This window comes from Prionailurus viverrinus, chromosome D1, assembly GCF_022837055.1.
Source record: "Prionailurus viverrinus isolate Anna chromosome D1, UM_Priviv_1.0, whole genome shotgun sequence".
In the NCBI taxonomy this organism is placed as follows: domain Eukaryota; kingdom Metazoa; phylum Chordata; class Mammalia; order Carnivora; family Felidae; genus Prionailurus; species Prionailurus viverrinus.
In genome coordinates, this window is record NC_062570.1 from 15342119 (window position 1) to 15363361 (window position 21243).

The following is a 21243-nucleotide window of genomic DNA, read 5'->3' on the forward strand; positions in this document are numbered from 1 at the left end:
TTGCCAAGTATGTATCTGATAAGGGGCTAATATTCAAAATACATGAAGAAAACATACAACTCAATAGCAAAAAAAAAAAAAATCCAATTAAAAAATGGGCAGAGGACCTGAATAGACATTTTTCCAAAGCAGGTATACAAATGGCCAACAGACACATGAAAAGATGCTCAGCATCACTCAACATCAGAGAAATACAAATCAAAACTACAGTGAGATATCAACTCACACCTGTCAGAATGGCTACCAAAAAGACAAGATAAACAGGTGTTGGCAAGCATTTGGAGAAAAGGGAACCCTTATGCACTGTTGGCGGGAATATAAATTTGTGCGGCCACTCTGGAAAAGAGTACGGAGGCTCCTCAAAAAGTTAAAAATAGAACTACCACGTGATGTAGCAATTCTACTTCTGGGTATCTATTCAAAGAAGACCAAGACATTAATTTGGAAAGCTATATGTGCCTTTATGTTCGTTGTAGCATTATTTACAATAGCCAAGATATGGAAACAACTAAGCGTCCACTGATGGATGAGTGGATAAAGATGTGGTACAATGCACAGTGGGATTCTAGTGGAATACAACGGAATACTACTCAGCCATAAAACAGAGTGAAATCTTGCCACTTGTGACAACCTGGATGGATCTCGACGGCATTGTGTGCTAAACCAGCTTGGTCCAAGACAAACACTGTACGGCCTCACTTCTATGTGGACTCTAAACAAACAAAAAAAAAAAACCAAGCTCATAGATACAGAGAACAGACTGGCGGTTGACAGGTTGACAGGGGTGTGGTCTGGGGTAGGTGAAATGGCTGAAGGGGATCAAAAGGAAAAAAAAAAACCAACTACCAGGTATAGTTAACAGGGATGCAATATTCATGGGGACTATAGCTAAAACTACTTTGTGGCATATTTGAAAGTTGCTGAGAGAGTAAATCTTAAAAGTTTTCACTAGAAGAACAAAAACTTGTAACTATGTACCGTGAAGGATATTAACTAGACTTACTGTGGGGATCATATTGCAATGTATACAAATACCAAATCATTACATCATACACCTGAAACTAGTATAATGTTATATGTCAATTATACCTCAATGAAAATATTTTTCTTCATAAACATGTTAAACATAGAATTATCATTTGATTTAGAAATTGCACTGCTAGATATATACCCAAAGACTTGAAAACAGGGATTCAAACGGGAACTTATGTACTGATGTTTGTACATTAGTATTCATAATAGCTGAAGGAAACAACTCAAGGGTCCATCAATAATGGGATTAAGGGGCACCTGGGTGGCTTGGTTGGCTAAGCATCAGACTTCGGCTCGGGTCATGATCTCATGGTTCCTGAGTCTGGGTCCCACGTCGGGCTCTGTGCTGACAGCTCAGAGCCTGGAGCCTGCTTCGGATTCTGTGTCTCCCTCTCTGCCTCCTACCCCACCCCTACCCCACTCAAGCTCTGTCTCTCTCACTCTCAAGAATACATAAACATTAAAAACATTTTTTTAAAGTAATGGGATTAAAAATGTGTCTATACCTATAATGGAATACCATTCAGCCTTAAAAAGGACCAAAATTCTCATACGGGCTACAACATGGATTATACTTGCAAACATACTAAGTGAAAGAAGCCAACAGAAAGGACAAAGACCCTATGAGTGATCATGGAGTAGTCAACTTAATAGAGACAGAAAGTAGAATGGTGGTTGCCAGGGCTGGGAGGAAGGGAGTGTGGGTGTTTAATGAATATAGAGTTTTTGTTTGCAGACCTGGCAAAGTTCTGGAAACGGGTAGTGGCGGTGGTGGCACAAAGTGAATGTTCTTAGCGCCACTGAACTGTCAACTTAAAAATGGTTAAAATGGTAAATTTCCCTGTGGCTCTCTTATCTCTCTCTCTCTCTCTCTCTCTCTCTCTCACACACACACACACACACACACACAAATGCCTGGAGTCCAGGCCCACAAATGGTGATTCAGCTGGGATTGAACAAGCTCTTCAGGTGAATCTGATGCTTAACTAGGTTTGAGCCCCACTACTCTAGCTCAATGCAATTGTTGCCAGGAGAGAGCAGGGGAGAGGTCTCTCTGAATCCTTCCAGTGCTCTAGGGTGCATGTGAGTCCTCTGGGGAGTCTGTTAACCTACAGATTCTGATCCAGTGGGTCTGGAGTGAGGCCTAAGAATGTGCATTTCTAGCAAGGTCCTGGGCGATGCTGACGCTGCATGTCTGTGGCCTGTGCTTTGACTACCAGTGTTCTAGAGACAGACAGTGGCCTCATCTGTGGTGGACAGAGTTGAGGTCTGGAAAGGAGCAAGGAGGTGTGTGGGATGATTACTCCAGACAGTTTCGTGGTAACTAACTGGGGGTTTGGCTGACTTTGGAACTCGCTTCCGGGGACAGTTCAGACAGGTGGGTCTGCAGTTTACCTAAAGGACATACCGAGGCCAGAGATGATCGCCACACAACACTGTGGATTCTGCACAAGTCTGTTTGAATTTCTGCCCCTTGTGTTTGAGAGTTAAGGATCCAGAGCTAAGCTGACCACAAGTGAAACTGGCTCGTTCACCTTTGATGCTCTGTTGCCTCTCCAAATCCGTCTCATCCTGCCTGGCCCACCGCGGCCCCCAGAGCTGAGTCCGTCCCTCCCTCCCTATCACCGCCTCGTGACAGAATGAGATACATCAGGCTCCCCGTTCCATCCAGCCCCGGCATATTGGCTCACCTCTCGGAGTCAGTCACTCACGGCTCCACACTGACCGCCTTCCGGACAGTCAGTCCAGCTGGTCTCCCTCGTCCTGGCAGACGCCCCGCCTGCAACGTCCTAGGGACAGAACTGCAGCTCAGCCTATGAGCGAGCACAACCCCGGGCAGTGTGACTCTACGGTTAAGGAATCAGACACCCTGGGACTCGGATCTAAGTGCACCTTTTCCTGCCCCTCTGACCTTGGATGAGTTACTTAAGTCCCCGCACCACAGCTTCTCACCAGTCAGACGGAGACTGTGACACCTGCCTCCCAAAACTGCATTGAGGTCACATGGGCCGAGACGAGAAAAGCCTTCTGCCCAATACCTGGCACATGGTGGAGAACTTGGTAATGTACGGTCACGACAGGGTTTCCGTCTGCAACCTTAAGCAGGTGCCTCTATTCTACTCTAGATTTGTTCATTCCCTCATGCTGGTCCGGGTTGGGTCCGATTCGTGTTTCCCCAGTGTCCAGCGCAGGTGGGGGCAGGGCGCAGAATGGGGGCTCTCAGCCCCCATCTAGAACTCCCAGGCTGGATCATTGTGCTTGCAGTTCGGGAGGTGACCTGCAGATGGCGCACGCAGCCATGGGAGGCGTCCTGCCTGGCTACTGAAGGAGTGAAGCTGGGCTATCAGCCGGTGTCTGGAATGCAGGCCCTTCGCATTATTCTCATTATTGCTGTTGGCTGGTTCTCTTGGTTGGGTCCTCGGCGTGGGGGCTGAAATGGAGTTTCCCCTGGGCCTAGGAGTCACCAAGGAGAACAAGGCCTCTGCCCCCGCCCCTGTCATGGTGCCTACCCCCTTACCTTGTACCGGGGACACTCACAGGGACAGCTCCTCTGTATCCCACACTCCCTGGGTGCTCACGGAGTGTTTGAGGAAGGAGTTGCTTTTTGGAAAGTGCTTCCATTAAAGGTCATGCATCCCAGGCAGGGTCTTGCTGTGGCCCAGACGGGCAGGGACAGCTCACCTGCATCCTGCACAAAGCCCTCCGTTCTTCTCCAGCCCTCTGGGCCCCTTCCCAGTCCCTCCTCTCAGCTTCCGGGGGTACGGCAGGCCTCAGAGACTCACCTTCCTTCCAGATTCCCGATCCAGAGCTCAGCCTTCACTTGGGGGCACTGAACCCCCTATATGCTTCTTAGGTGCACTGTCTTTTCACCCAGGGGTTCCTGGCCGTGCTGGAGGGAGGAGGGAAATGGCCACCTGCCGTCTTTCCGTCTCCTCGGCCTACTCAAACCTGAACGTCCTTGGAGGCCCTGCCCACACGTCCTTTCATCAGATAAGGACCCTCGGCACATCTGCCTGTGCCCCCATTCCCTTCCACCTGGCAACCTGATGCCAACTCCTCCAAAACCAGGCAAGGTCCCCGGCATGCCTGCTGGCCCATCCTCTTTGCTGGAGCTCCATTTCCCTCCTCCATGAGCCCCTTTCACCTCTCCAAACTCTGATGGCCTCACTCCTTCTCCTTGGCCTCACTTGGCCTTAACAGCCTAGAACTTCCGGCTCTGTCCCAACCCCCAGGATACATAGAATCTCTTCCTCCCCCTCCCAGTTTATAGGCACCTCTTATGTGACTTAAGTGAGCACTTGTGGTTTGCCTAGCTTTACTTCCCTGGGCACGGTCATGTTCTCCTGGAGGAGAGAAGCCAGCACTTAGCCTCCCCACCCCCCATTCCAAGCTCCCCAAGCTCTCAGCAAGGTTGCCTCATTTATAGATAAGGAAACTGGCCCAGAGGGGTTTAGGAGCGTGCTCAAAGCCACACAGCTGGCCCCCTTTAGGGGCCGGCCCAGATCTGAGAACAGAACAGGTGCTCAAGAATGCACCCGGGCTAATTAAAAGCCTTTTAAAAAGTTTAACCTGCTGAGCTAAAACCCGCGCTTCTCACAGTCTCCCCATGAGAGATAGCCAGCTAGGCATAGGGGCCTTTCCTTCCTCCCCCCACTCCCCACTGGCCCTTGCCAGATGGGAAAGAAGCTACCACGTAGAAACATAACCTTTATTGCACACGGCGCTGGGTTTTTTTTCATAGAAAAAGGTATTAACACATAAGCATCTGCAAATTGAAGCAAGTCCTGGTTTTCTTGGAACAGTAAAATCGCATGCAGTGTCTCTGAGTTGGGAGTTTGGTCTTTGTCAAAACCGCCTAGATTGAAAGGAGGGTTGAGTGAGTAGGAGGGAAAAATTGCTGAGTCTTTGTGCCTCTGTCTCAAAATAAGGGGAGAGAAATATATAGATACATAGCTTGTCGACACGTTCCCATCTCCCTATATATGTATATAGATCTCTCCACGCATATTTTGTGGGGTTGGAGGGGTTGATTTGTACTGTTAAATTCTTTGTGCCCTGGCTTCATGGAGAAGAAGAAAATAGTTTCATTTGTACAAAAGAGTTCTATGTACAAGCGTTGATGACTCGGGGGGTTTTCTTTTCGTTGTCGGTTGGTTTCTGTCAGTTTAATATAAATAATGCAGGAAAACAGCCAAGTTGGTGTGTGAGGGCTGGAGGTGCAGACAGGTCCGAGCGTGGGGCCACTTTTCTCACCGTGCCCCTACACCAGGGTATAGGATTTCGAGTAGGCCCCTGCCCCCTGCTTCTGGGATCTCCCTACCCCCGATGTGCTCATCTCGAGAAGTGAGTCCCTGGAGCCCCCCATTTTGGTGTGTGGGCCCCCGGCCCGCGGAGGCTCAGTGCTGGGGGCCGGAGGGGCGGCACTGGGGGCCGCGGGGGGCTCGGCAGGGGTGGGGCCGGGAGCTGGGGGGGCCGTGCCGGCTGGGGGTGCTGGCATGGCCAGGGTCCTCTGAGGTAAAGTGGCTGTGGAGGCGGCAGCAGGGGCCCCTGGGTGCGGGAGGCCCAAGGGCTTGCTGGCAGGGTCCAAGGTCAGGTGGCGAGCCTGGGTGTGGTAGGTTCGAGCCAGGTTCCGGATGGAAGCCTCTCGGGGTGGGACCACGGGACAGGGCTCGCGCCCATCTGCCTTTCGAAAGAAGGCCTCCGACTTGGCATACAGGGGCAGGTTACAGTAGTCACCTGGAATCACAGAGCCAGAAAAGGTTGGAGGCAGAGGCCTCTGGGAGCCAGCTTGCTCATGCCACCCCCTACTCCCCGATCTTTCCCCCCATCTGACCTGGGAGTCCCTCCACAAGCCGGGCAATCGTCAGTTACTTGACCTCTCTGAGCCTTGGTTTCCTTATCGGTGAGATGCGGACAATCGCACTTCCCTATAGGATTACCGTCAGTAGTGAATGAGATCAAATACGGAAAGTGCTTCAGTTACCATGGCTAGCACATATAGCAGTTGCTCAATAAATTGATACTTGTTGCTAAATGGCCGATATACGCTGCTCAGCTTCAGCTGGGGGAGAGCTCATTTCTGAAAACGACGACTCCCCACGCTGAGCCTGATTCTGCCTTCTGCCACATGTTCTGCCACACAGCAAGCGCCCCCACACCTCCACCTTTGCCACGGCTGCCGTCCAGAGGTCTGAAGTCAGCTACGTTTCCTCACCCCTCTCCTTTCTCACAGGTGGGATCTTCCTGATTTCTCAAACCACCTCCGTATGACACGCTTCCGGGACCCCTGCGCCCCGATCCCTCGGCTCAATAAGCATCCTCACCTGTAAATGTGCCTCTGTCCTGTGACTGTGCCAGCAACTTTCCTTACATGATCCCATTTAGTCCCTGTAGCCCCCTGGATATGGGTTAATACCTGCCCACATTTTGCAAATGAGGAAACTGAGGTTCAGAGAGGTTAAGTAATTTGCCCCGATTCTCCCAGCTAGAAGGGGTAGGGGTGTCATTCAGGGCTGCGAATCTCCAAAGCCTTTGTACTTCGTCACCCTGGGCTCTTCTCTAGATGGTCCCGAGGGCCCCGATCAGCCTGGCCACTGAGCAAGGCCAGTAGCGAGCAGACCAGACTGTGCATGATTTGCACGGTATAGTGTGGTCCAGTGCCCGTTGATGGACCCCGGTTATCCTACGGCTGTCCCACCCACCCCAACGGGCGTATGCTCTGGCCAGGCCCCTGGGTCAGACAGTCCCCAGTCAGGCTAGGTCACTGCCCTCCGTGAGGTTTGGCCACCATGGGCTGAGCTGCCAGGATTGTTCCTTCGCGTCTGGATTGATTTGAAAGGCACTGAGACCCACGGCCGTTGGGCAGCCGTGTCCCCACACTGGCACAGCCTCGGGGTAAGGGGAGGATCACTACGTCCTGAGAACCTGCCCTGCGTCGGGCACGTCCAGAACTTCTGGTGTCTGCTACGACAACGCAGAGTATATGCTGTCACTTGCATTTTACAAACGAGAAAAGGAAGGCCAGAGAGGCTAAGTGACTTCCCAAGGCCACGGAGGTATTAAGCGGCTGAGCCAGGATATGGACCCTGACCTGGACTCTCCCGAGTCCTTGCTTTGCGCTGCCCATGCCGCCAAGGAGCCCTGCCCAGGTGGGCCGGCCCCACGTGGTAGCAGGGCAGGGGACACAGCAGGGGAGGGGGGCCGAGCACTCACTCTTGTTGGCCCGGTGCGGGATGGGCACAGCCACGTTCTTGCCTCGGTCGGCATCCTGGGGCTTGGGCGGGGAGGCGGTAAAGCGGCAAATGCCGGGCTCTGAGGGCGTGCTCATGGACGTCATGCTGTCCGCGTTCTCGTTGGTGCCTGTGGTCATCTGGTCGGAGGAGCTGTCGGAGATGAAGCACTCGGTGATCTCGAACTTGGCGTGCTGAAGCTGCTCTTCCAGCTTGGCGTGCTCGTAGGCCCGAGCCAGCTCTTCGTACGTGGACGAGGCACTCTCGGTGGACACCATGCTGTTCCGCCCTTTGTCTGGGGAGACGGAAAGCGTGGAGGTAAGAAGAAATGGGGGGCGGGTCATGGGGAGAAGGGTCTCATTTACCAATGAGACCAGAGCTCACTTTGGATTCTGTGTCTCCCTCTCTCTGCCCCTCCCCTGCTCGCGCTCTGTCTCTCTCTCTCAAAAATAAACATTAAAAAATAAAAACAAAGACGAGACCAGACTGAGCAGTGCCCCTACCCTTGACCCAGTGGTCATCTCTGAGGACCCTGATCGCCCCCTGGGAAGGTAGCAGTGGTGGCAGAAGTGGGGTCTTTGGTGAATAAAGGGCAGAATGTCTTCCATTCTTGAAAATAAGCACCCACCCCCTGGAACACTCCGCTCTTTCTCCAACAAACATCACACATACCATTTTCTCTGACATCTTCTGGGATAGCAAAGTGAAATCCTTGACTAAGCAGAGCTCAGCGAGGTCAAGTGTTTTTGCGCCAGCCACACAGTAAGTCAGTGGCCAGCTGGCAATGAAGCGGACTTGTGTCTTGGCCCCCATGAGCTGGTGGGTAGAGGCTGGGAAAACGGAAGGGGGAGCTGGAAGGTAGGGGAAGTGAAGAACAGAGAGCAGGACGCGGGCAGGGCCCTGGGCTCACCTGTGTCCTGGGAGAGGCTGGCACTGTAGCTGTCACTCTCAGTGACAGTGACACCATGCTGGGATCCCACGGTGCGCCAGTCAGAGGTGAGGGTGCGGGCAGGCGTGGAGGCCTGGCACTTGGTCAGCGTCCACTGGCTTGAGTACCGGTTCCGGGTGCTGTGGGCTGACTTGACGTTCTTCCTGGACACTGGATCTGCAAACAGGAAGCGATGGCTAGCACGTCCGCTGAGGGCACTGAGGCCTGGGCAGCTGGCACTTACCAGAAGGGCAGTGCAGAGCCAGGGAAGAGGCATAAGCAGCCACAGAAGCTCCCGTGGGGAGGCTGAGCATGCTGCCTTTCCCACCCACATAGCTGGCCCCGGAGGAACAGAGCTACGGTGGTGAGGTGTGGTGGCAGTGGGTGGCATCCTGGTCCTCCCCCCCCACCCCATCTTTTCCTTCCATGGGGGGAAGAATGTCGCCTCCTCTCCTGCTGCCTCCTGTGCACTCATTCCCCATAGCCCTTGATGTGTTCTATCCTGATGTCCAGAGCTGCAGCGCTAGAGGCACAAGGCCCTTGGAGAGCAAGAACACCCAACCCTCAAATGTCTAGGTAAGGCAACGGAGGCCCAGAGAGACAAAGTTAGCAATATACCCAAGGTCACAGCTAAGTAAGTCTTCAGTCAAGGTCTGTAGACTCTAACTCCAGTGCTGTTTGCATTCTTCCATGCTGTTCCTCTCCCACCTTGTTTTTTTTTTTTTTTAATTGCCTGTGCCCCATGCTGTGCCCAAGACACCCTGTGTGGGAAGAGGTCTGTCTCCCTGGGGATAAGGCATACTGGTGCCTGGCCGGATGTCAGACATGTCGATGAGGGGTCCTGTGCTCTGGATGAGGGCTGGGTGGTGCAAGGAGACACCAGTGCAGAAACTCTGCGGGTTGACAGCTTGGCTGAACTCAGCATCCGTCACAGGAATGGTGGCTTTGTCATCTCCTGGGGGAAGAAGGACAATGAGTAGGAGTCCTTCTCTTTGGACGTTGCAAATGTCTTTTTGTCTTTATCCCATGTTGAGACCCAGAAAGGACAGAATCATTCTTGCGGCTAGAGGAGGAAACTTAGCCCTTGAGAGAAGCTTCAGTGAGTTCTGAGGTTGCTGAGTTGTTGGTGGGGCTGCTGCTAGAGCTCTGCGCACTGCTGGGAGGGCTGGTGGCTGCCGTTTGTGGGTTGTGGCCTGGGGGAGAGCGGGACAGAGAGCCTGTGGCTCTTGTCACTCACCCAGCTGCTTGATGCCCTCCTTGTCCTCGATGAGCAGCTGGACCCTGGGGATGTCAATGTGTAGCCGCGGGCCTTGGGGAGGCCCCTTCACAGGGGTGTCAAAACTTCGGTTGTTCTTGCTGTGGGGAGAAAGGCCAGCGGTGGGTGACTCAGCAGCCATGAGGGGCTGAGGAGAGGGTTTAGCAGGACAGTGGGGTCTTAGAAGCCTGTCCTCTGTAGGGGAGGAAGCAGCCATGTGACACCTACCTTATCAACATTTCTGCCAAGCTCTTTGCATCTGCAAAAGAGTAGAGAGAGGGGCTCGGTGAGAATAGAGTCTGAGCAGGATGAAAACTGGCAGAGGCATGAGGGAAAAGGTGGGGGAGTTCCCTAAAATGGGACCAGAGCTGGTCTCCTGGGAAGAAGAGGGAGAAGTGAAAGGGCTTCCAAAATGGTCTAAAACGCAATAAGGTCTGACTGCTCCTGGTGTGAGGTTTGGCTCAGGTCTGTTTTCCTTTCCTCAGATTTTTATCTAATATGGAGATCCTTCCCAAAGGAGAGGGTATGTTAACTGCTCCAACTGTGTCTTGAATCGACTCTAATTAAACAAGACAACATAGCAGGCTGGGAATGGGTACCAGTGGAGGGTCCATCCTCAGTTGTCTGCTGAGAAGAGAAGAGAGTGAAGTTGAGGTGGTCAGTGGGCATCCCTAAATGACTATCAACCAAGAGACTTCATTTCTTCCTCTTGGGCACCTGTCCCCAAGAAGTCCATGGATGAATTGACAAAAAAAAAAAAAAAAGAGTGAGAGAAGCAAAGGGCCTAGTTAATCCATTAGACCTCTGAGGAGAATGAGAATCATGAAACTAATCTGTCAGAATGAATCTAGCTCCATGTATATATCCAACCATCTACTTACCCATCCATCCATCCATCCATCCATCCATTCACCATTGATCCATTTACCTATCAATCTATTTATTTCTCCACCCACCCATCCAGTCATTCATCCATCAACTACCCATTCAACAATCCACTCGTTCAACCATCCATCCATCCATCTATCCATCCAATTATCCATTCATCTACTCAACCATTCATTCAATCACCTATCCATACATCCATAAAATCATACAATCATCTGTCCATCTTATCCATCTATCTATCCATCCATCTATCCATCCTCCAGCCATCCAAACATCCATTCAACTATCTACCCATCTACCTAATCATTCATCTATTATCCATCCATTCAAATATACATCCATCCATCCACCTACCCATGGATCCACACATTAATCCATTCAACCATTAATCTATCCATCTATCTAATCATTCATCCATCCACTCCTCCATCTATCTATACAGCCACCTATCCATTAAACCACCTATACATTGAGCCTTTCATTTAACTACCTATCCAGCCATCCTTCCATCTATATATCTTTCCATCCAACCATCCAATTAATCATCCAACCATTCATCCAATCATCCAATCATCCATCCATCCGTCCATCCATCCATCCATCCATCCATCCACCCATCCAGCCAATCGACTCCTAAACATGCAAGGCAGTGTTAGTAATTCCTCTTTTGTACTACTGTTGTGCCCTGGCTTCTCACGTTAGACTGTAAACTCTATGAGGACTAGACTCATAGGAGTCCTCTATGAAGACTATGGACTCTTCCTTCTTCATTTGTCTTTATATCTCCAATGTATGGAAGTATCTACAGCAGATATTCAATAAATGTTTTCCAAATGAATGAATGACCATCTGTTAAGCAACTACTAGGTGCCAGACACTGTACTAGGCCCTGGGGAAATCAAGGTAAATCAGACCCATTTGTGCCAGTCTATGGTATCATGTATTAGGATAGGGGTGATATTCAAAATATTTAACATCAGACACATTCTGGAAGCAACACAGTCAGAACTGAGCAAGGTCCTAGAGACCACCTGCAGGTCTATGCTTTAGTGGCTAGCTCCTAGAAGAATTGCAGGGATCCTGTGTGAGAGAAGGAAGATCCAGGGTGGAAGGGAACAACATAGAAATGTTTATTCTTTATTTTTTTTAATATTTATTCATTTTTGAGAGACAGAGAGAGAGAGAGATAGAGCACAAGCAGAAGAGGGGCAGAGAGAGAGGGAGACACAGAACCGGAAGCAGGCTCCAGGCTCTGAGATGTCAGCACAGAGCCGGACAAGAGGCTCGAACTCATGAATCACGAGATCGTGACCTGAGCTGAAGTCAGATGCTTAACAGACTGAGCCACCCAGGTGCCCCTAACATGGAAATGTTTAAATATTTAAACCAATATGGCTTTGCCAGTGTGCACCTCTAAAATTCAGCCCTGGTTAGGTCAGGCACAAAGTCTTGGGGGCACAGAGGAGGAAGCAGTGAGAACTAAAGTTTCAGAAGACTGGAGTAGCAGCTCTCCCTTCAATGAGACACAGGTACACTCTCTTGCCCAGATGGTGCCATGAGCCAATGAAAGGTGGCCAGCGTGGCTGAGGGCCAACACTCCTTCCTGGGAAGCCCGTAGGAAACTTGCCTACCTCGGAGCCGCTTCAGCCGCTTCTCCTTCCTCTTCTTGCGAACGATGAAGAGCAGTGCCACCCCCAGAGTGGCCAGGATGACCGGGCAGCCAATGGTGAACAGCTTCTTCACATCATCCCCCTCACCTTGAGCAGACTTGATGGGAGGGATGGTACCTGAATGGGGTGAAGAAGGGAGTCAGATGTCCCTTATGAGTAGGATCTATACAGAGTCCTCCGGGTGGGGTAGCCCTCGAACCTCTCTTGCTGCCCTTGGTCTCATTCTGACCCCCACTTCCTGGCACAGAGCCCCAGCCTTCCCCTTTTGCCCTCCCCACCACCCCCCAAATTCTGGTCAGATCAGGACATCCATGAACAATCATGTAGTTTCTATGCTGCATTATGAAATTGATGACTTCGTGAGGCTGTTTTAGAGTTATCCTGAAGTCTTTCAGAGATAGTCTCCTTCCTGTTGGAGTTCAATGTTCATTTCTAGAGGGGGGACAGATGAGCTTAGATGCCCCCATCCAGCTCGTAAAATGGGGGAGGGATGGCAGGAATCAGAGAGAGCACTGTCAGAGCAGTGGGATCCCAGGGTCTCTTCCCCAGACGGGAACAAAGCCATTCAATGCTGCATTGTCTCCTTGATTCCCCCCCCTCCCATGGGCAGTATCTGCTAACTTTGGGTGCCTGCACAGAGGCAGTAAGTTCTGCTGACATAGCCCTCTGCAAAGCCCCTCTTTTGCCTGTTTCAAAGCCTTGAATAAGAGCCATCTCCTTCATGAAGCTTCCATGTTTGAGCCCACCCCCTTCTGCTACTGCTTTTCTTCAATTTCCTTAACGCACAGGTCGACTTCATTTACCTTGTGACAATGGATCTCTATGAATTCAGCCTTCTATGTACCTTTAATGTATGCATGCACGTGTGTGTGTGCGCGCATGTGCATGTGTGTGCATGCGTGTGTGTGAGCGTATGCATGTGTAGGAAGTGCCTCACATGGCAGACACCAAACACCCACGTGCTCATCTACACCTCCCAGACTTCCTGGCAGTTAGACGAGAATCAGGTAACTAGTTCCGGACAACAGAGTGTGAACAGAAGTGACGTGCGTCACCTCCTGGCCAAGGCAGTTAAGAACTGGGGTGCCTCTTTTACCCTTCTCTTCTTGGTGACCTTGGAGGCTACCCATTCAAGATGGCAGAGCTAGAAGATGGTGGCCAGCCAACCCTCTCAAGGCGTTATGAGAGCAAGAAGCAGATCTTTACTGGGCTAAGCCCTGGAGCTTTTAGTGTTTATGTTACTGCAGCACAGACCATCCCATCCTGGCTAATGCACCATGTTAGCAGAGGGTCCTCCGAGGGCAGGGCCTCAACTACACCTCTACATTCCTCTCCATCTCTCTGAAGCAACAGAGAGCAAGGACTGCACCTTCCAGACCGTCTGTCTTAGTGTGACCCGTTTGCCTGTCTGCAGGTCTGTATCAGTCACGGGCGCACCTGCCCACCGGCCTGCCTGCCTGCCTACCGGTCTGCTGCTCCCTTCCCTGTCTCCAGCTTTTTCCTCCCTGTCTGTTTTTCGATTTGTCTGTCCTGTCTTTATGCGTCTGCCTCTCTGCCAGCTTCCCTGGGGACACCTCCCCGCGGTCCGGGTGCTGCCCCTCCCACCCTCTCCGACTCACTCCCGTCATAGTCCAGGGTGGCGAACTGGGCAGTCTCGTTGCCGCAGCCGGCGCTGTTGCAGGCCCGCATGCGCAGCTCGTACCACGTGGCCTCGCGCAGCTCGGTCAGAAACACCTCCCCGGAGCTGTTGGCCCGCAGCCCCTGCCAGGCCCAGGTGCCCTTGGGCCGGTACTCCAGGACGATGGCTGTGATAGGGCAGCCCCCGTTGTTCCAGCCCTGCAGGTTAAGCCGAGCATGCGTGGAGTTGATGTGGGTGAACAGGTGCTGGTCTTTGCTGAAGGAGGGCTCTGGGGGGCGGGGGGGGGGGGCACAGGGAGAGAGCGTGGTTAGAGACCAAGAGAGAGGAGGAGGGTTCGTTCATCCGCGGGGGGAGGAGTACCCTGGGCCAGGGGGGCTGCAGTAGCTCTGGGGAACAGCGTTTGGCACAGATGGGACTAGGGATGCCCCAGGGGACAGAGGAGGAGGGAGATGAGGGAAGGACCTGGAGAGAAGGCCTCGGCAGAGGAGGAAGGGATGTGGCGAGAAGGAGGAGGCTGTCGCCATTGGCTACCCCGCCAGGGAGGTGGGGCCTGTTTCTCCTACTGTGATTGGTCAAGGTGCTATCCATAGGCCGGAACGCGGCTAAGCCCCTCCCCTCAGTCTCCGCTTCCCAGCGCCCTCCTTGCCTACCCCAGCCGTCTTCTATCCCCATGGCCTGGGCCCATCTCTCCCCAGCTGGGTGATCGCTAAGCCTCACCCCGCCCGTGGGTCTTTGCCTCGATGATCTCGCTGATGCGCCCGGAGCCCACGCTGTTCTTGGCTGCCAGCTTCACCTTGTACCACGTGCCACACTTGAGGCTGTCCAGCTTGAAGGACCGCTCCCCTGAGCTGATGAACACATCCTTCCACTCTTCGCTGTTGTCCACCGAGTACTGCAGCACGAAGCCTGCCCGGGAGGTTTGCCTGGCTCAGGGCGGGCGTGGCGGGGCCTGGGACACCCCAACAGGCGTCGTGGGGCTGGGCTCCGGCAGGGGCAGAGTGGGGCCTTTGGTGATGGGGGGAGGGCCCACGCAGGTTGGACCCAAAGCTGCAAGGAGTTTTCCCGCTCTCTCTTTAGCAGCTAAGGTGGGGAAGGGAGCAGAATCCAGAGCCTTGAGGCTTAAATGGGACCCTATTTAGACCCTGCTACTCCAGGGAGGGTCCCCCTGACAGCGGTATTAGATCACCTGGGGGCTTTTCAGATCCCATCCCAGACCACTTGAATCCGAATCTGCATTCTTTAAGATCCTCCTGGTGATTCATGTGCTTATTCAAGGCCGAGAAGCACTCTCTGTCTACTGTTACAGATTTGGGAACTGAGGCCCAGAGAAGAAAACAGATCTCTCCAGGTTCACACAGCTCACCAACAGCATTTGGGGTGGGCCGTCTAAACGTGGGATACCTAGGCTGGTGACTTTCTGTGGCACTTGGGTAACTTCCTACTGGTCCGAATTGCCCATCCCCCTGGCCATTGATCACTTCTGGGGCATTATGGGGACCAAGTGGTGGGAGTGGGTGAAGCCCTTCCCCTGCTCCTGGGCCCAGAGTTTCTTCCCCTTTCCCCCCCTCCTCATCCAGACCCCTCTCACCTCGGATGGAGCTGCCCCCATTGTCACCTGGAATCCAGGTCAGGGTGATGGATGAAGCGGAGGTTTTAGAGACAGTGAGGCGGGGCTGGTCCGGGGGAACTGTGAGGGAAAGCCACCAGCCCTCACCACAAAGCGTTAACATCCGATGACGGGGGCGTGGGGTCTCCCAGCTGCAAGTGAGGGCCAAGACCCGGCTTTCCCACCCTCTTGGAGCCTCCCCGGCTCCCGCTCCTTCTCTCCATCCCTCCTGCCTTCTCTTCCATGTGGCACCTCTGTCCCACTGAGGGTCTGTCGCCCAGGTCGTTGGGGAGGTTGCCGGGCGGCCGGCCTTCCAGGGTCTTACCTTGCACCAGAAGGTTGACGATGATGGTGTCGAAGCCTCCAGTGTTGGTGGCCGTGCAGGTGTAGTAGCCCGAGTCCTCAGCCTTCACGGCACGCAGCAGCAGTGTGCCGTTGGTATGGATGAGCCGGTGCCCGTCCATGGACACAGGGATGGCCGAGTCTTCACTGCAGGGGTGGGGGGGGGCAGAGATGGGTTATGGTGAGCACCCCCTCTTCCCGGGGCCTCCCTCAGGACTGGAGACACACAGGGCTGGGAGCAGAAGGAGGCTGGCTAGGCGGCCCAGGGCCCTTGGCTCTGCTCAGCACTTCCTGGGGATATCCCGTAACCCTGCCCTCTCAGGCACCCAGGGAGGGGAGATCCTTAGCCGTCAACGGTGGGGAGCCAGGGAGCCCAGGCCTCCTGGGAGAGCAGTAGCCGTGCACCCGGCAGGGCCTCTGGTCAGCTGGAAGGTAAAGGCACCCGATTCTTTTCTTTATGGCTCATCTACCACCCATCACTTGGGTCACTCAGCCCTCCAGGGTCCCGCACATACCTGTCCTTGGTCCATTTCACAGCAGGGGCTGGATCTCCCACTGAATTGCAGGGCAGCCGGACGTCTTTCATCCAGGGTGTTGTCACGGTGCCTCCGAATGAGATGATCTTCGCTGGGGCTACGGGGAGGAGAACGTGAGGGCACCCCACTCCTACCCACAATGCTGTACTGGGCGGCCTTTCTTGGGGCTCGCCAAATTTACGCATCAAGCCCCCCGTCTCCTACCTGACCTCCGTTTTGAGCTTGGAGCGGGGGTGGGTGCAGGCAATCTCAGATGGGAGTCATTGGTTCAACAAACATTTATCAAATAAATACTTGCTATGGGCCACGTCTCCCATGAGGCTCTGAAGACTCACACAGTGAAGAAGATCTATTTTTTGTCCTCGAGTTGCACATCGTCCAGGACAGACACTTAAAAAGGATCATTATGGGGGCAGGGGCACGCCTGGGCGGCTCAGTCTGTAAAGCATCTGACTCTTGCTCTCAGCTCAGGTCTTGATCTCAGGGTCATGGGTTCCACGCTGAGCATGGAGCCCAACTTAAAAACATTTTTTTTCCACGGGTCGAGAATACTACGGGAAGGATAGCTACAGGTAACCGTGGGAACCCACAGGAGGAATGGACTCCGCCAGCTCGGTGGTGGTGGAGGTGACAGCCAGGGAGGCTTCTGGAATTGGAAGCTTTACCTTGAATCTTGAAGGCTAAAAAGGAAGGCCCTGTGCAGGGAAGGAGAGTCATGGTGGGAAGAGGCAGCAGCACCGAGTAGAGGCCTGGAGGCCTGGGACCCGTGGGAAGTGTGAGGGTCTGCAAATACTCTGACGTGACCAAAGCCCAGGGTGGGTGAAGGGGGACGGGTGGTGAGCAGGAGCAGAAGCATGGGCGGCGGGGGGCGGGGGGGGCTCTGTCGGCAGAACAAGGAGGCTGGACTTCCTCTTGGGGTCATGAGCTGATAAGTAAGTCGTGACATGTTCAAAGTAGAGTTGCAGATAAAGCCCCAGTGCCGGCAGAGAATGGGTTGGCAGAGGACGTGGCTCAGGGGCAAGATGGTGGCCAGAGAGCAAGATGGTGGCTGGAGCTGACGTAAGTGGGGCAAGAGGTTAGGGGCTCCAGGAAGCACCGGCAGGACTCGGGGAAGGACCTGGCTTCGAGGAAGCGATAGAGGGGGAGGGGACGATGACTGCCCGATTCCGGCCGGGTGCTGGTGCCCTCACAGAGACCAGGCACACGGAAGGAGGAGGAGGAGGAACGGGGATACTTCGCTCCCACTGAACCTGGGGTCACCCGCGTGGAGTAACTGGGAAGCACCCAGATACACCAGTGTCCCGTGGACACCGATGTGGGAGTCAGCGGCCCAGGGACTGAGTCACCGGGAGCAGGAATGTAGACTGACACAGGGGTGGCAGTAACATACAGCCACGGAGGAGAAAGGAACGTCCCCCGGGGTTGACAGGAGCACGGTCGGAGCACCAGGATGCACAAGCGGCCTCACGGAAAGCAAGAAAGGCAAAGATGTCAAGGGCACCCGGAGAAGGTAGTCGCGTCAGGTCCCTCACAGACCACCCGGCCGTGTCACAGGTGTTAAGTTAACCAGGCCACCAAACGCTGCAGAGCTCCAGACCTGGTGCTGCCACGTGGCTGGGGTGGGTTCCCAGGGCCCCAGGGCTAGAGACTCAGGTGGCTGAGGGAGGAGGCCGGCCCAAGAGGAAGGTGGCCTTCCCACGGAGGCCCAGAACCAAGGCAGAGGACTGAAGTTGTGGGCTGGCAGCGGGTCGATCCCATGGCCTGCGGTGTGCACAGAGGGCACATCAGCTGCTGTGCGGCTGCCTCTTTGCTCCCGGGCTGGGGCCTCACACCTGTCATTCCCTGTAACGCGGGGGTGCATATGCCCTCATGCCATACTTCTGCCCAGGCCAGGGATTCGATGGGGTGTTCCCTACGAACAAACTCCGCGTGCAGCATCTAGCCCAGGGCCTCGTAGGTCTGCGCTAAGTGTCTGTGCATCGAGTGAATCAGCCATCAGAGGCATTACCTCTAAGGAGACGTCTAGGCTTTGAAACGACGAAGCTCCCTTTATGGCTCTCAGCCCCGTGGAAGCCGCGTACCCTGCCACCGCCCCCTCTGGAGGAGCCGAGCCTTGGGACAAAGGCTCTGCCGCGAGCTGGGAGCGAGACTGATGTCCCTTCTTTCGGCCCTGGAGTCGAGTTTGGAGGAGGGACCGGGGCCCTCCATGCCACCCGGCCCTGAGTAGCTGCGCGGCCTGGAGCGTGCTGTAAGGCTTTCTGGGAGTCAGGGGGCAGCAGAGGCCCAGTGTTGGCGGATGCGGGACGGAGGCGGGTGGCCCGCGCCGGCTCCTCTCAGCCAGGTGGCAGAGAGGGTGGAGAGAGACACCCCCTCTCTTGGGAGAGCCCGAATTCTAGAAGGGGGCTTCTGGCCGCTTCTTCCCCTCCGGCCTGCGCCGCTTACCCTTGCCCGCAGGCTCAATGGTGACCTTCTCGCTGCTGTTGCCCCGGCCGGCAGAGGTGACGGCGGCCACCCACAGCAGGTACTGTTGCCCACGGTTTAGGTGGGCGATCCGGTAGAAGAGCTGCTCTGGACTCGTCTCATACTCGCTCGGAGCCTGCGCGACAGGGGCAGAGAAGTGTAAAACCCAGCCTCCTGGGCCTCCAGCCTCCAACCCCACCCTTCCTCGGGGGACCTGGGCTCAGAGTAGGGGGGTGGGCCAGTCAGGGGGGTGGGGACAGGAGGCAGGATCCTGCCTCGTTCGCCCTTTGTGGTCTGGGAGCAGCAGTGAGCAGGGTCTGCACCGGGCTTGGCCCTGGGGGCTCGTGGGCCTGCGCTGGCGTGGTGCTGGGCCAGCCTCCGTTTACTTCTTTGGCCGACCCAGACCCTGGCAAGTGTGGCTGCAGGTCAGGGGATGTGAGTGTTTCGGGTGAGTGATGGAGGGAGTCCGGAGAAGGGAGAATGGAGGAGGGAGGGTCCCAGGAAGACCCCGGGGAGAGGGAGTCTCTGGGAAGAAACTAAGTTACCGCATTTGCCTTATTAGGGCTGTAGACGGGCGCCCCCAGCCCGAGCCCGCTCCGCACCACCTCCCCACCCCGCCGTCTAATTACCACTCCTTCATTCTGCGGGAGCAAACCGTCTGGGGGAAGAAGGGGTGGGAGACGGAACTCGGAAAGCTTCACGGGACACTTTATTAATGATTATTAGTGGTACAGATCACCGTATATATTTGTAGCTTGTATAAATCTATAAATTTTTTTTTTTAACCAAATGACAGTTTTGACAAGTTGCCAACAAAACAATATCGGATCCCAGTGGTTTTACCAGTTGCTTTGATGAAAAGATTATGTTGCCTTGGAAACCAGAGGCTCAGATATTGAAATGAATTTGAGAAGGAGCTTTTGATAAGCGCTAGTTTGCAGACCTCCTGTCAGCCCCTTCCCTGGTCCAGGCGGGATGGGGCTGACTTTCATTTTATTTTTTGGTCAGCCGCGGGGAAGGGAAAAGAAGGCAGCACTGGGGCCTCTTTGAAATCAGGGCAGAAGTCTAGGGAGGGGGGAGCAGCCCCCGGAACAGATGGGGGGCCCTGAGGCCAGAGGGAGCTAATAATTAGTTATCTCTGCAGTCACGGGATCGTGCACACACATGCTCACATGCACGCTCACACGCACACGGACACGTGGACGCATTCATCCACATGCTGAGGGACAGACCTGCAGATAGAGATGGGGTCACAGAGGGACATTCTCTGTGCCCCACGGGAGGACTGAGGGGCCCAATGACTTATGGCAGGAGAAACCATCCTTTTTGGCCCCAGGCCATCTGCAGGGAGATGTTAGGAAGGAGGCACAGGCGGCTCCTCAATACACATAGAGCTGCCTGGCAAAGTCTCCCTCTTGCCTCCCTAATGGAGATTTGGCCTTGAACCCAGGGGGGGTCCCTGCTGCAGACAGGTGCAAAGCCACCTTCAGCCCTGGTACTTGGGAAGTCTTTGCGGGCTATGGCACCCAGGGGACCGTGCGGGTACCTGTAGTTCCTGTCTGTGCACGAAGTGGGTGGTGTAGTGGCTCCAACACCCGCCTGCCCATCTTACCAAGTGTGAGTCTCACAGCTCATACACCTTTCTCTCTCAAGGCTCCTGGGGCCTCGGTTTCCTATTCTGTGAACTAAGAAAGCGATACTGCTCTGCTACCCCGTGTGGTTACAGAGAGGCACAAATAGGCAAGGGCTGGGCGAGTCCTTTGTAAACTGGGACGCGTTCTTCTCCCGGCTCACTCTTCCGTGAGGATTGAGGTGGGCATGTGCACGTGTGGAGAAAAGTCGAATGTGCGTGCTTGTGTGTCAGTGTGTACGTGAGCGTACGTTTGTGTCTACACAGGAAAGGTTTGGCTTTCCTTTGAAGGTGTTAGCATCGTATCCAGATCCCGGGGTCTTCCTTTGAACCTGGGCTCCCCAAGAATCTCCTGAAATCGCTTTTAAAAACACATCACTGGGGGCGCCTGGGTGGCTCAGTCGGTTAAGCATCCGACTTTGGCTCAGGTCATGATCTCGTGGTTCGTGAGTTCAAGCCCCACGTCGGGCTCTGTGCTGACAGCTCAGAGCCTGGAGCCTGTTTCTGATTCTGTGTCTCCCTCTCTCTCTCTGACCCTCTCCCGTTCATGCTCTGTCTCTCTCTGTCTCAAAAATAAACGTTTAAAAAAAATAAAAAATAAAAACACATCACTGTACTCCCAAATAAAGTCCCAGTGGATCAAAAGTTAAAAAGAAAAAGGTAAAACTATGAACATATTTGTCTTTCTAATCATAAAAATAAAGGCGAAAATCACAAAGGACAGTGATTCACAAATTTGAATTATATAAAAACAAAACCTACGGCACACCAAAAACTGCCAAAAGGCAAGCAATGAGCTGGCAAATAATTGCAGCCAATACGATTTTTAAAAAGGTTATTATCCTTCTATGTAAAGAGCACTCACAAATCAATGAGAAAAAACCATGAACCACCCAAATAAAAAATGGATAAAGGACATGAATTGACAATTTTACCCAAAGATGAAAAAAAAAAACCAGTCAATAAACATATGACAATAATCAGCCTAAGTAGTAATGAAAGGAATATACCCAAAACAGGACCCCTT

The 21243-nt window shown here is 53.7% G+C and overlaps 1 protein-coding gene across 6 annotated transcripts in view; it reads right to left on the reverse strand.

The window, feature by feature from the left end:
* Nucleotides 1–4745: 4745 nt before the first annotated feature.
* DSCAML1 (DS cell adhesion molecule like 1) overlaps nt 4746–21243 on the reverse strand; it is a 350085-nt gene continuing 333587 nt past the window's right edge. For all 6 annotated transcript variants that reach the window (XM_047877987.1, XM_047877989.1, XM_047877990.1 and 3 more), the window contains 13 exons: nt 18569–18722; nt 16106–16223; nt 15574–15737; nt 15231–15329; nt 14360–14548; nt 13623–13910; nt 11965–12120; nt 9674–9704; nt 9428–9546; nt 8993–9145; nt 8173–8367; nt 7246–7557; nt 4746–5769 (listed from right to left, as the gene is read on the reverse strand). In XM_047877987.1, coding sequence (XP_047733943.1) covers nt 5294–5769; nt 7246–7557; nt 8173–8367; nt 8993–9145; nt 9428–9546; nt 9674–9704; nt 11965–12120; nt 13623–13910; nt 14360–14548; nt 15231–15329; nt 15574–15737; nt 16106–16223; nt 18569–18722 — 2454 coding nt within the window. In that variant the 3' untranslated portion in view covers nt 4746–5293. The remainder of the gene's footprint in view (nt 5770–7245; nt 7558–8172; nt 8368–8992; nt 9146–9427; nt 9547–9673; nt 9705–11964; nt 12121–13622; nt 13911–14359; nt 14549–15230; nt 15330–15573; nt 15738–16105; nt 16224–18568; nt 18723–21243) is intronic.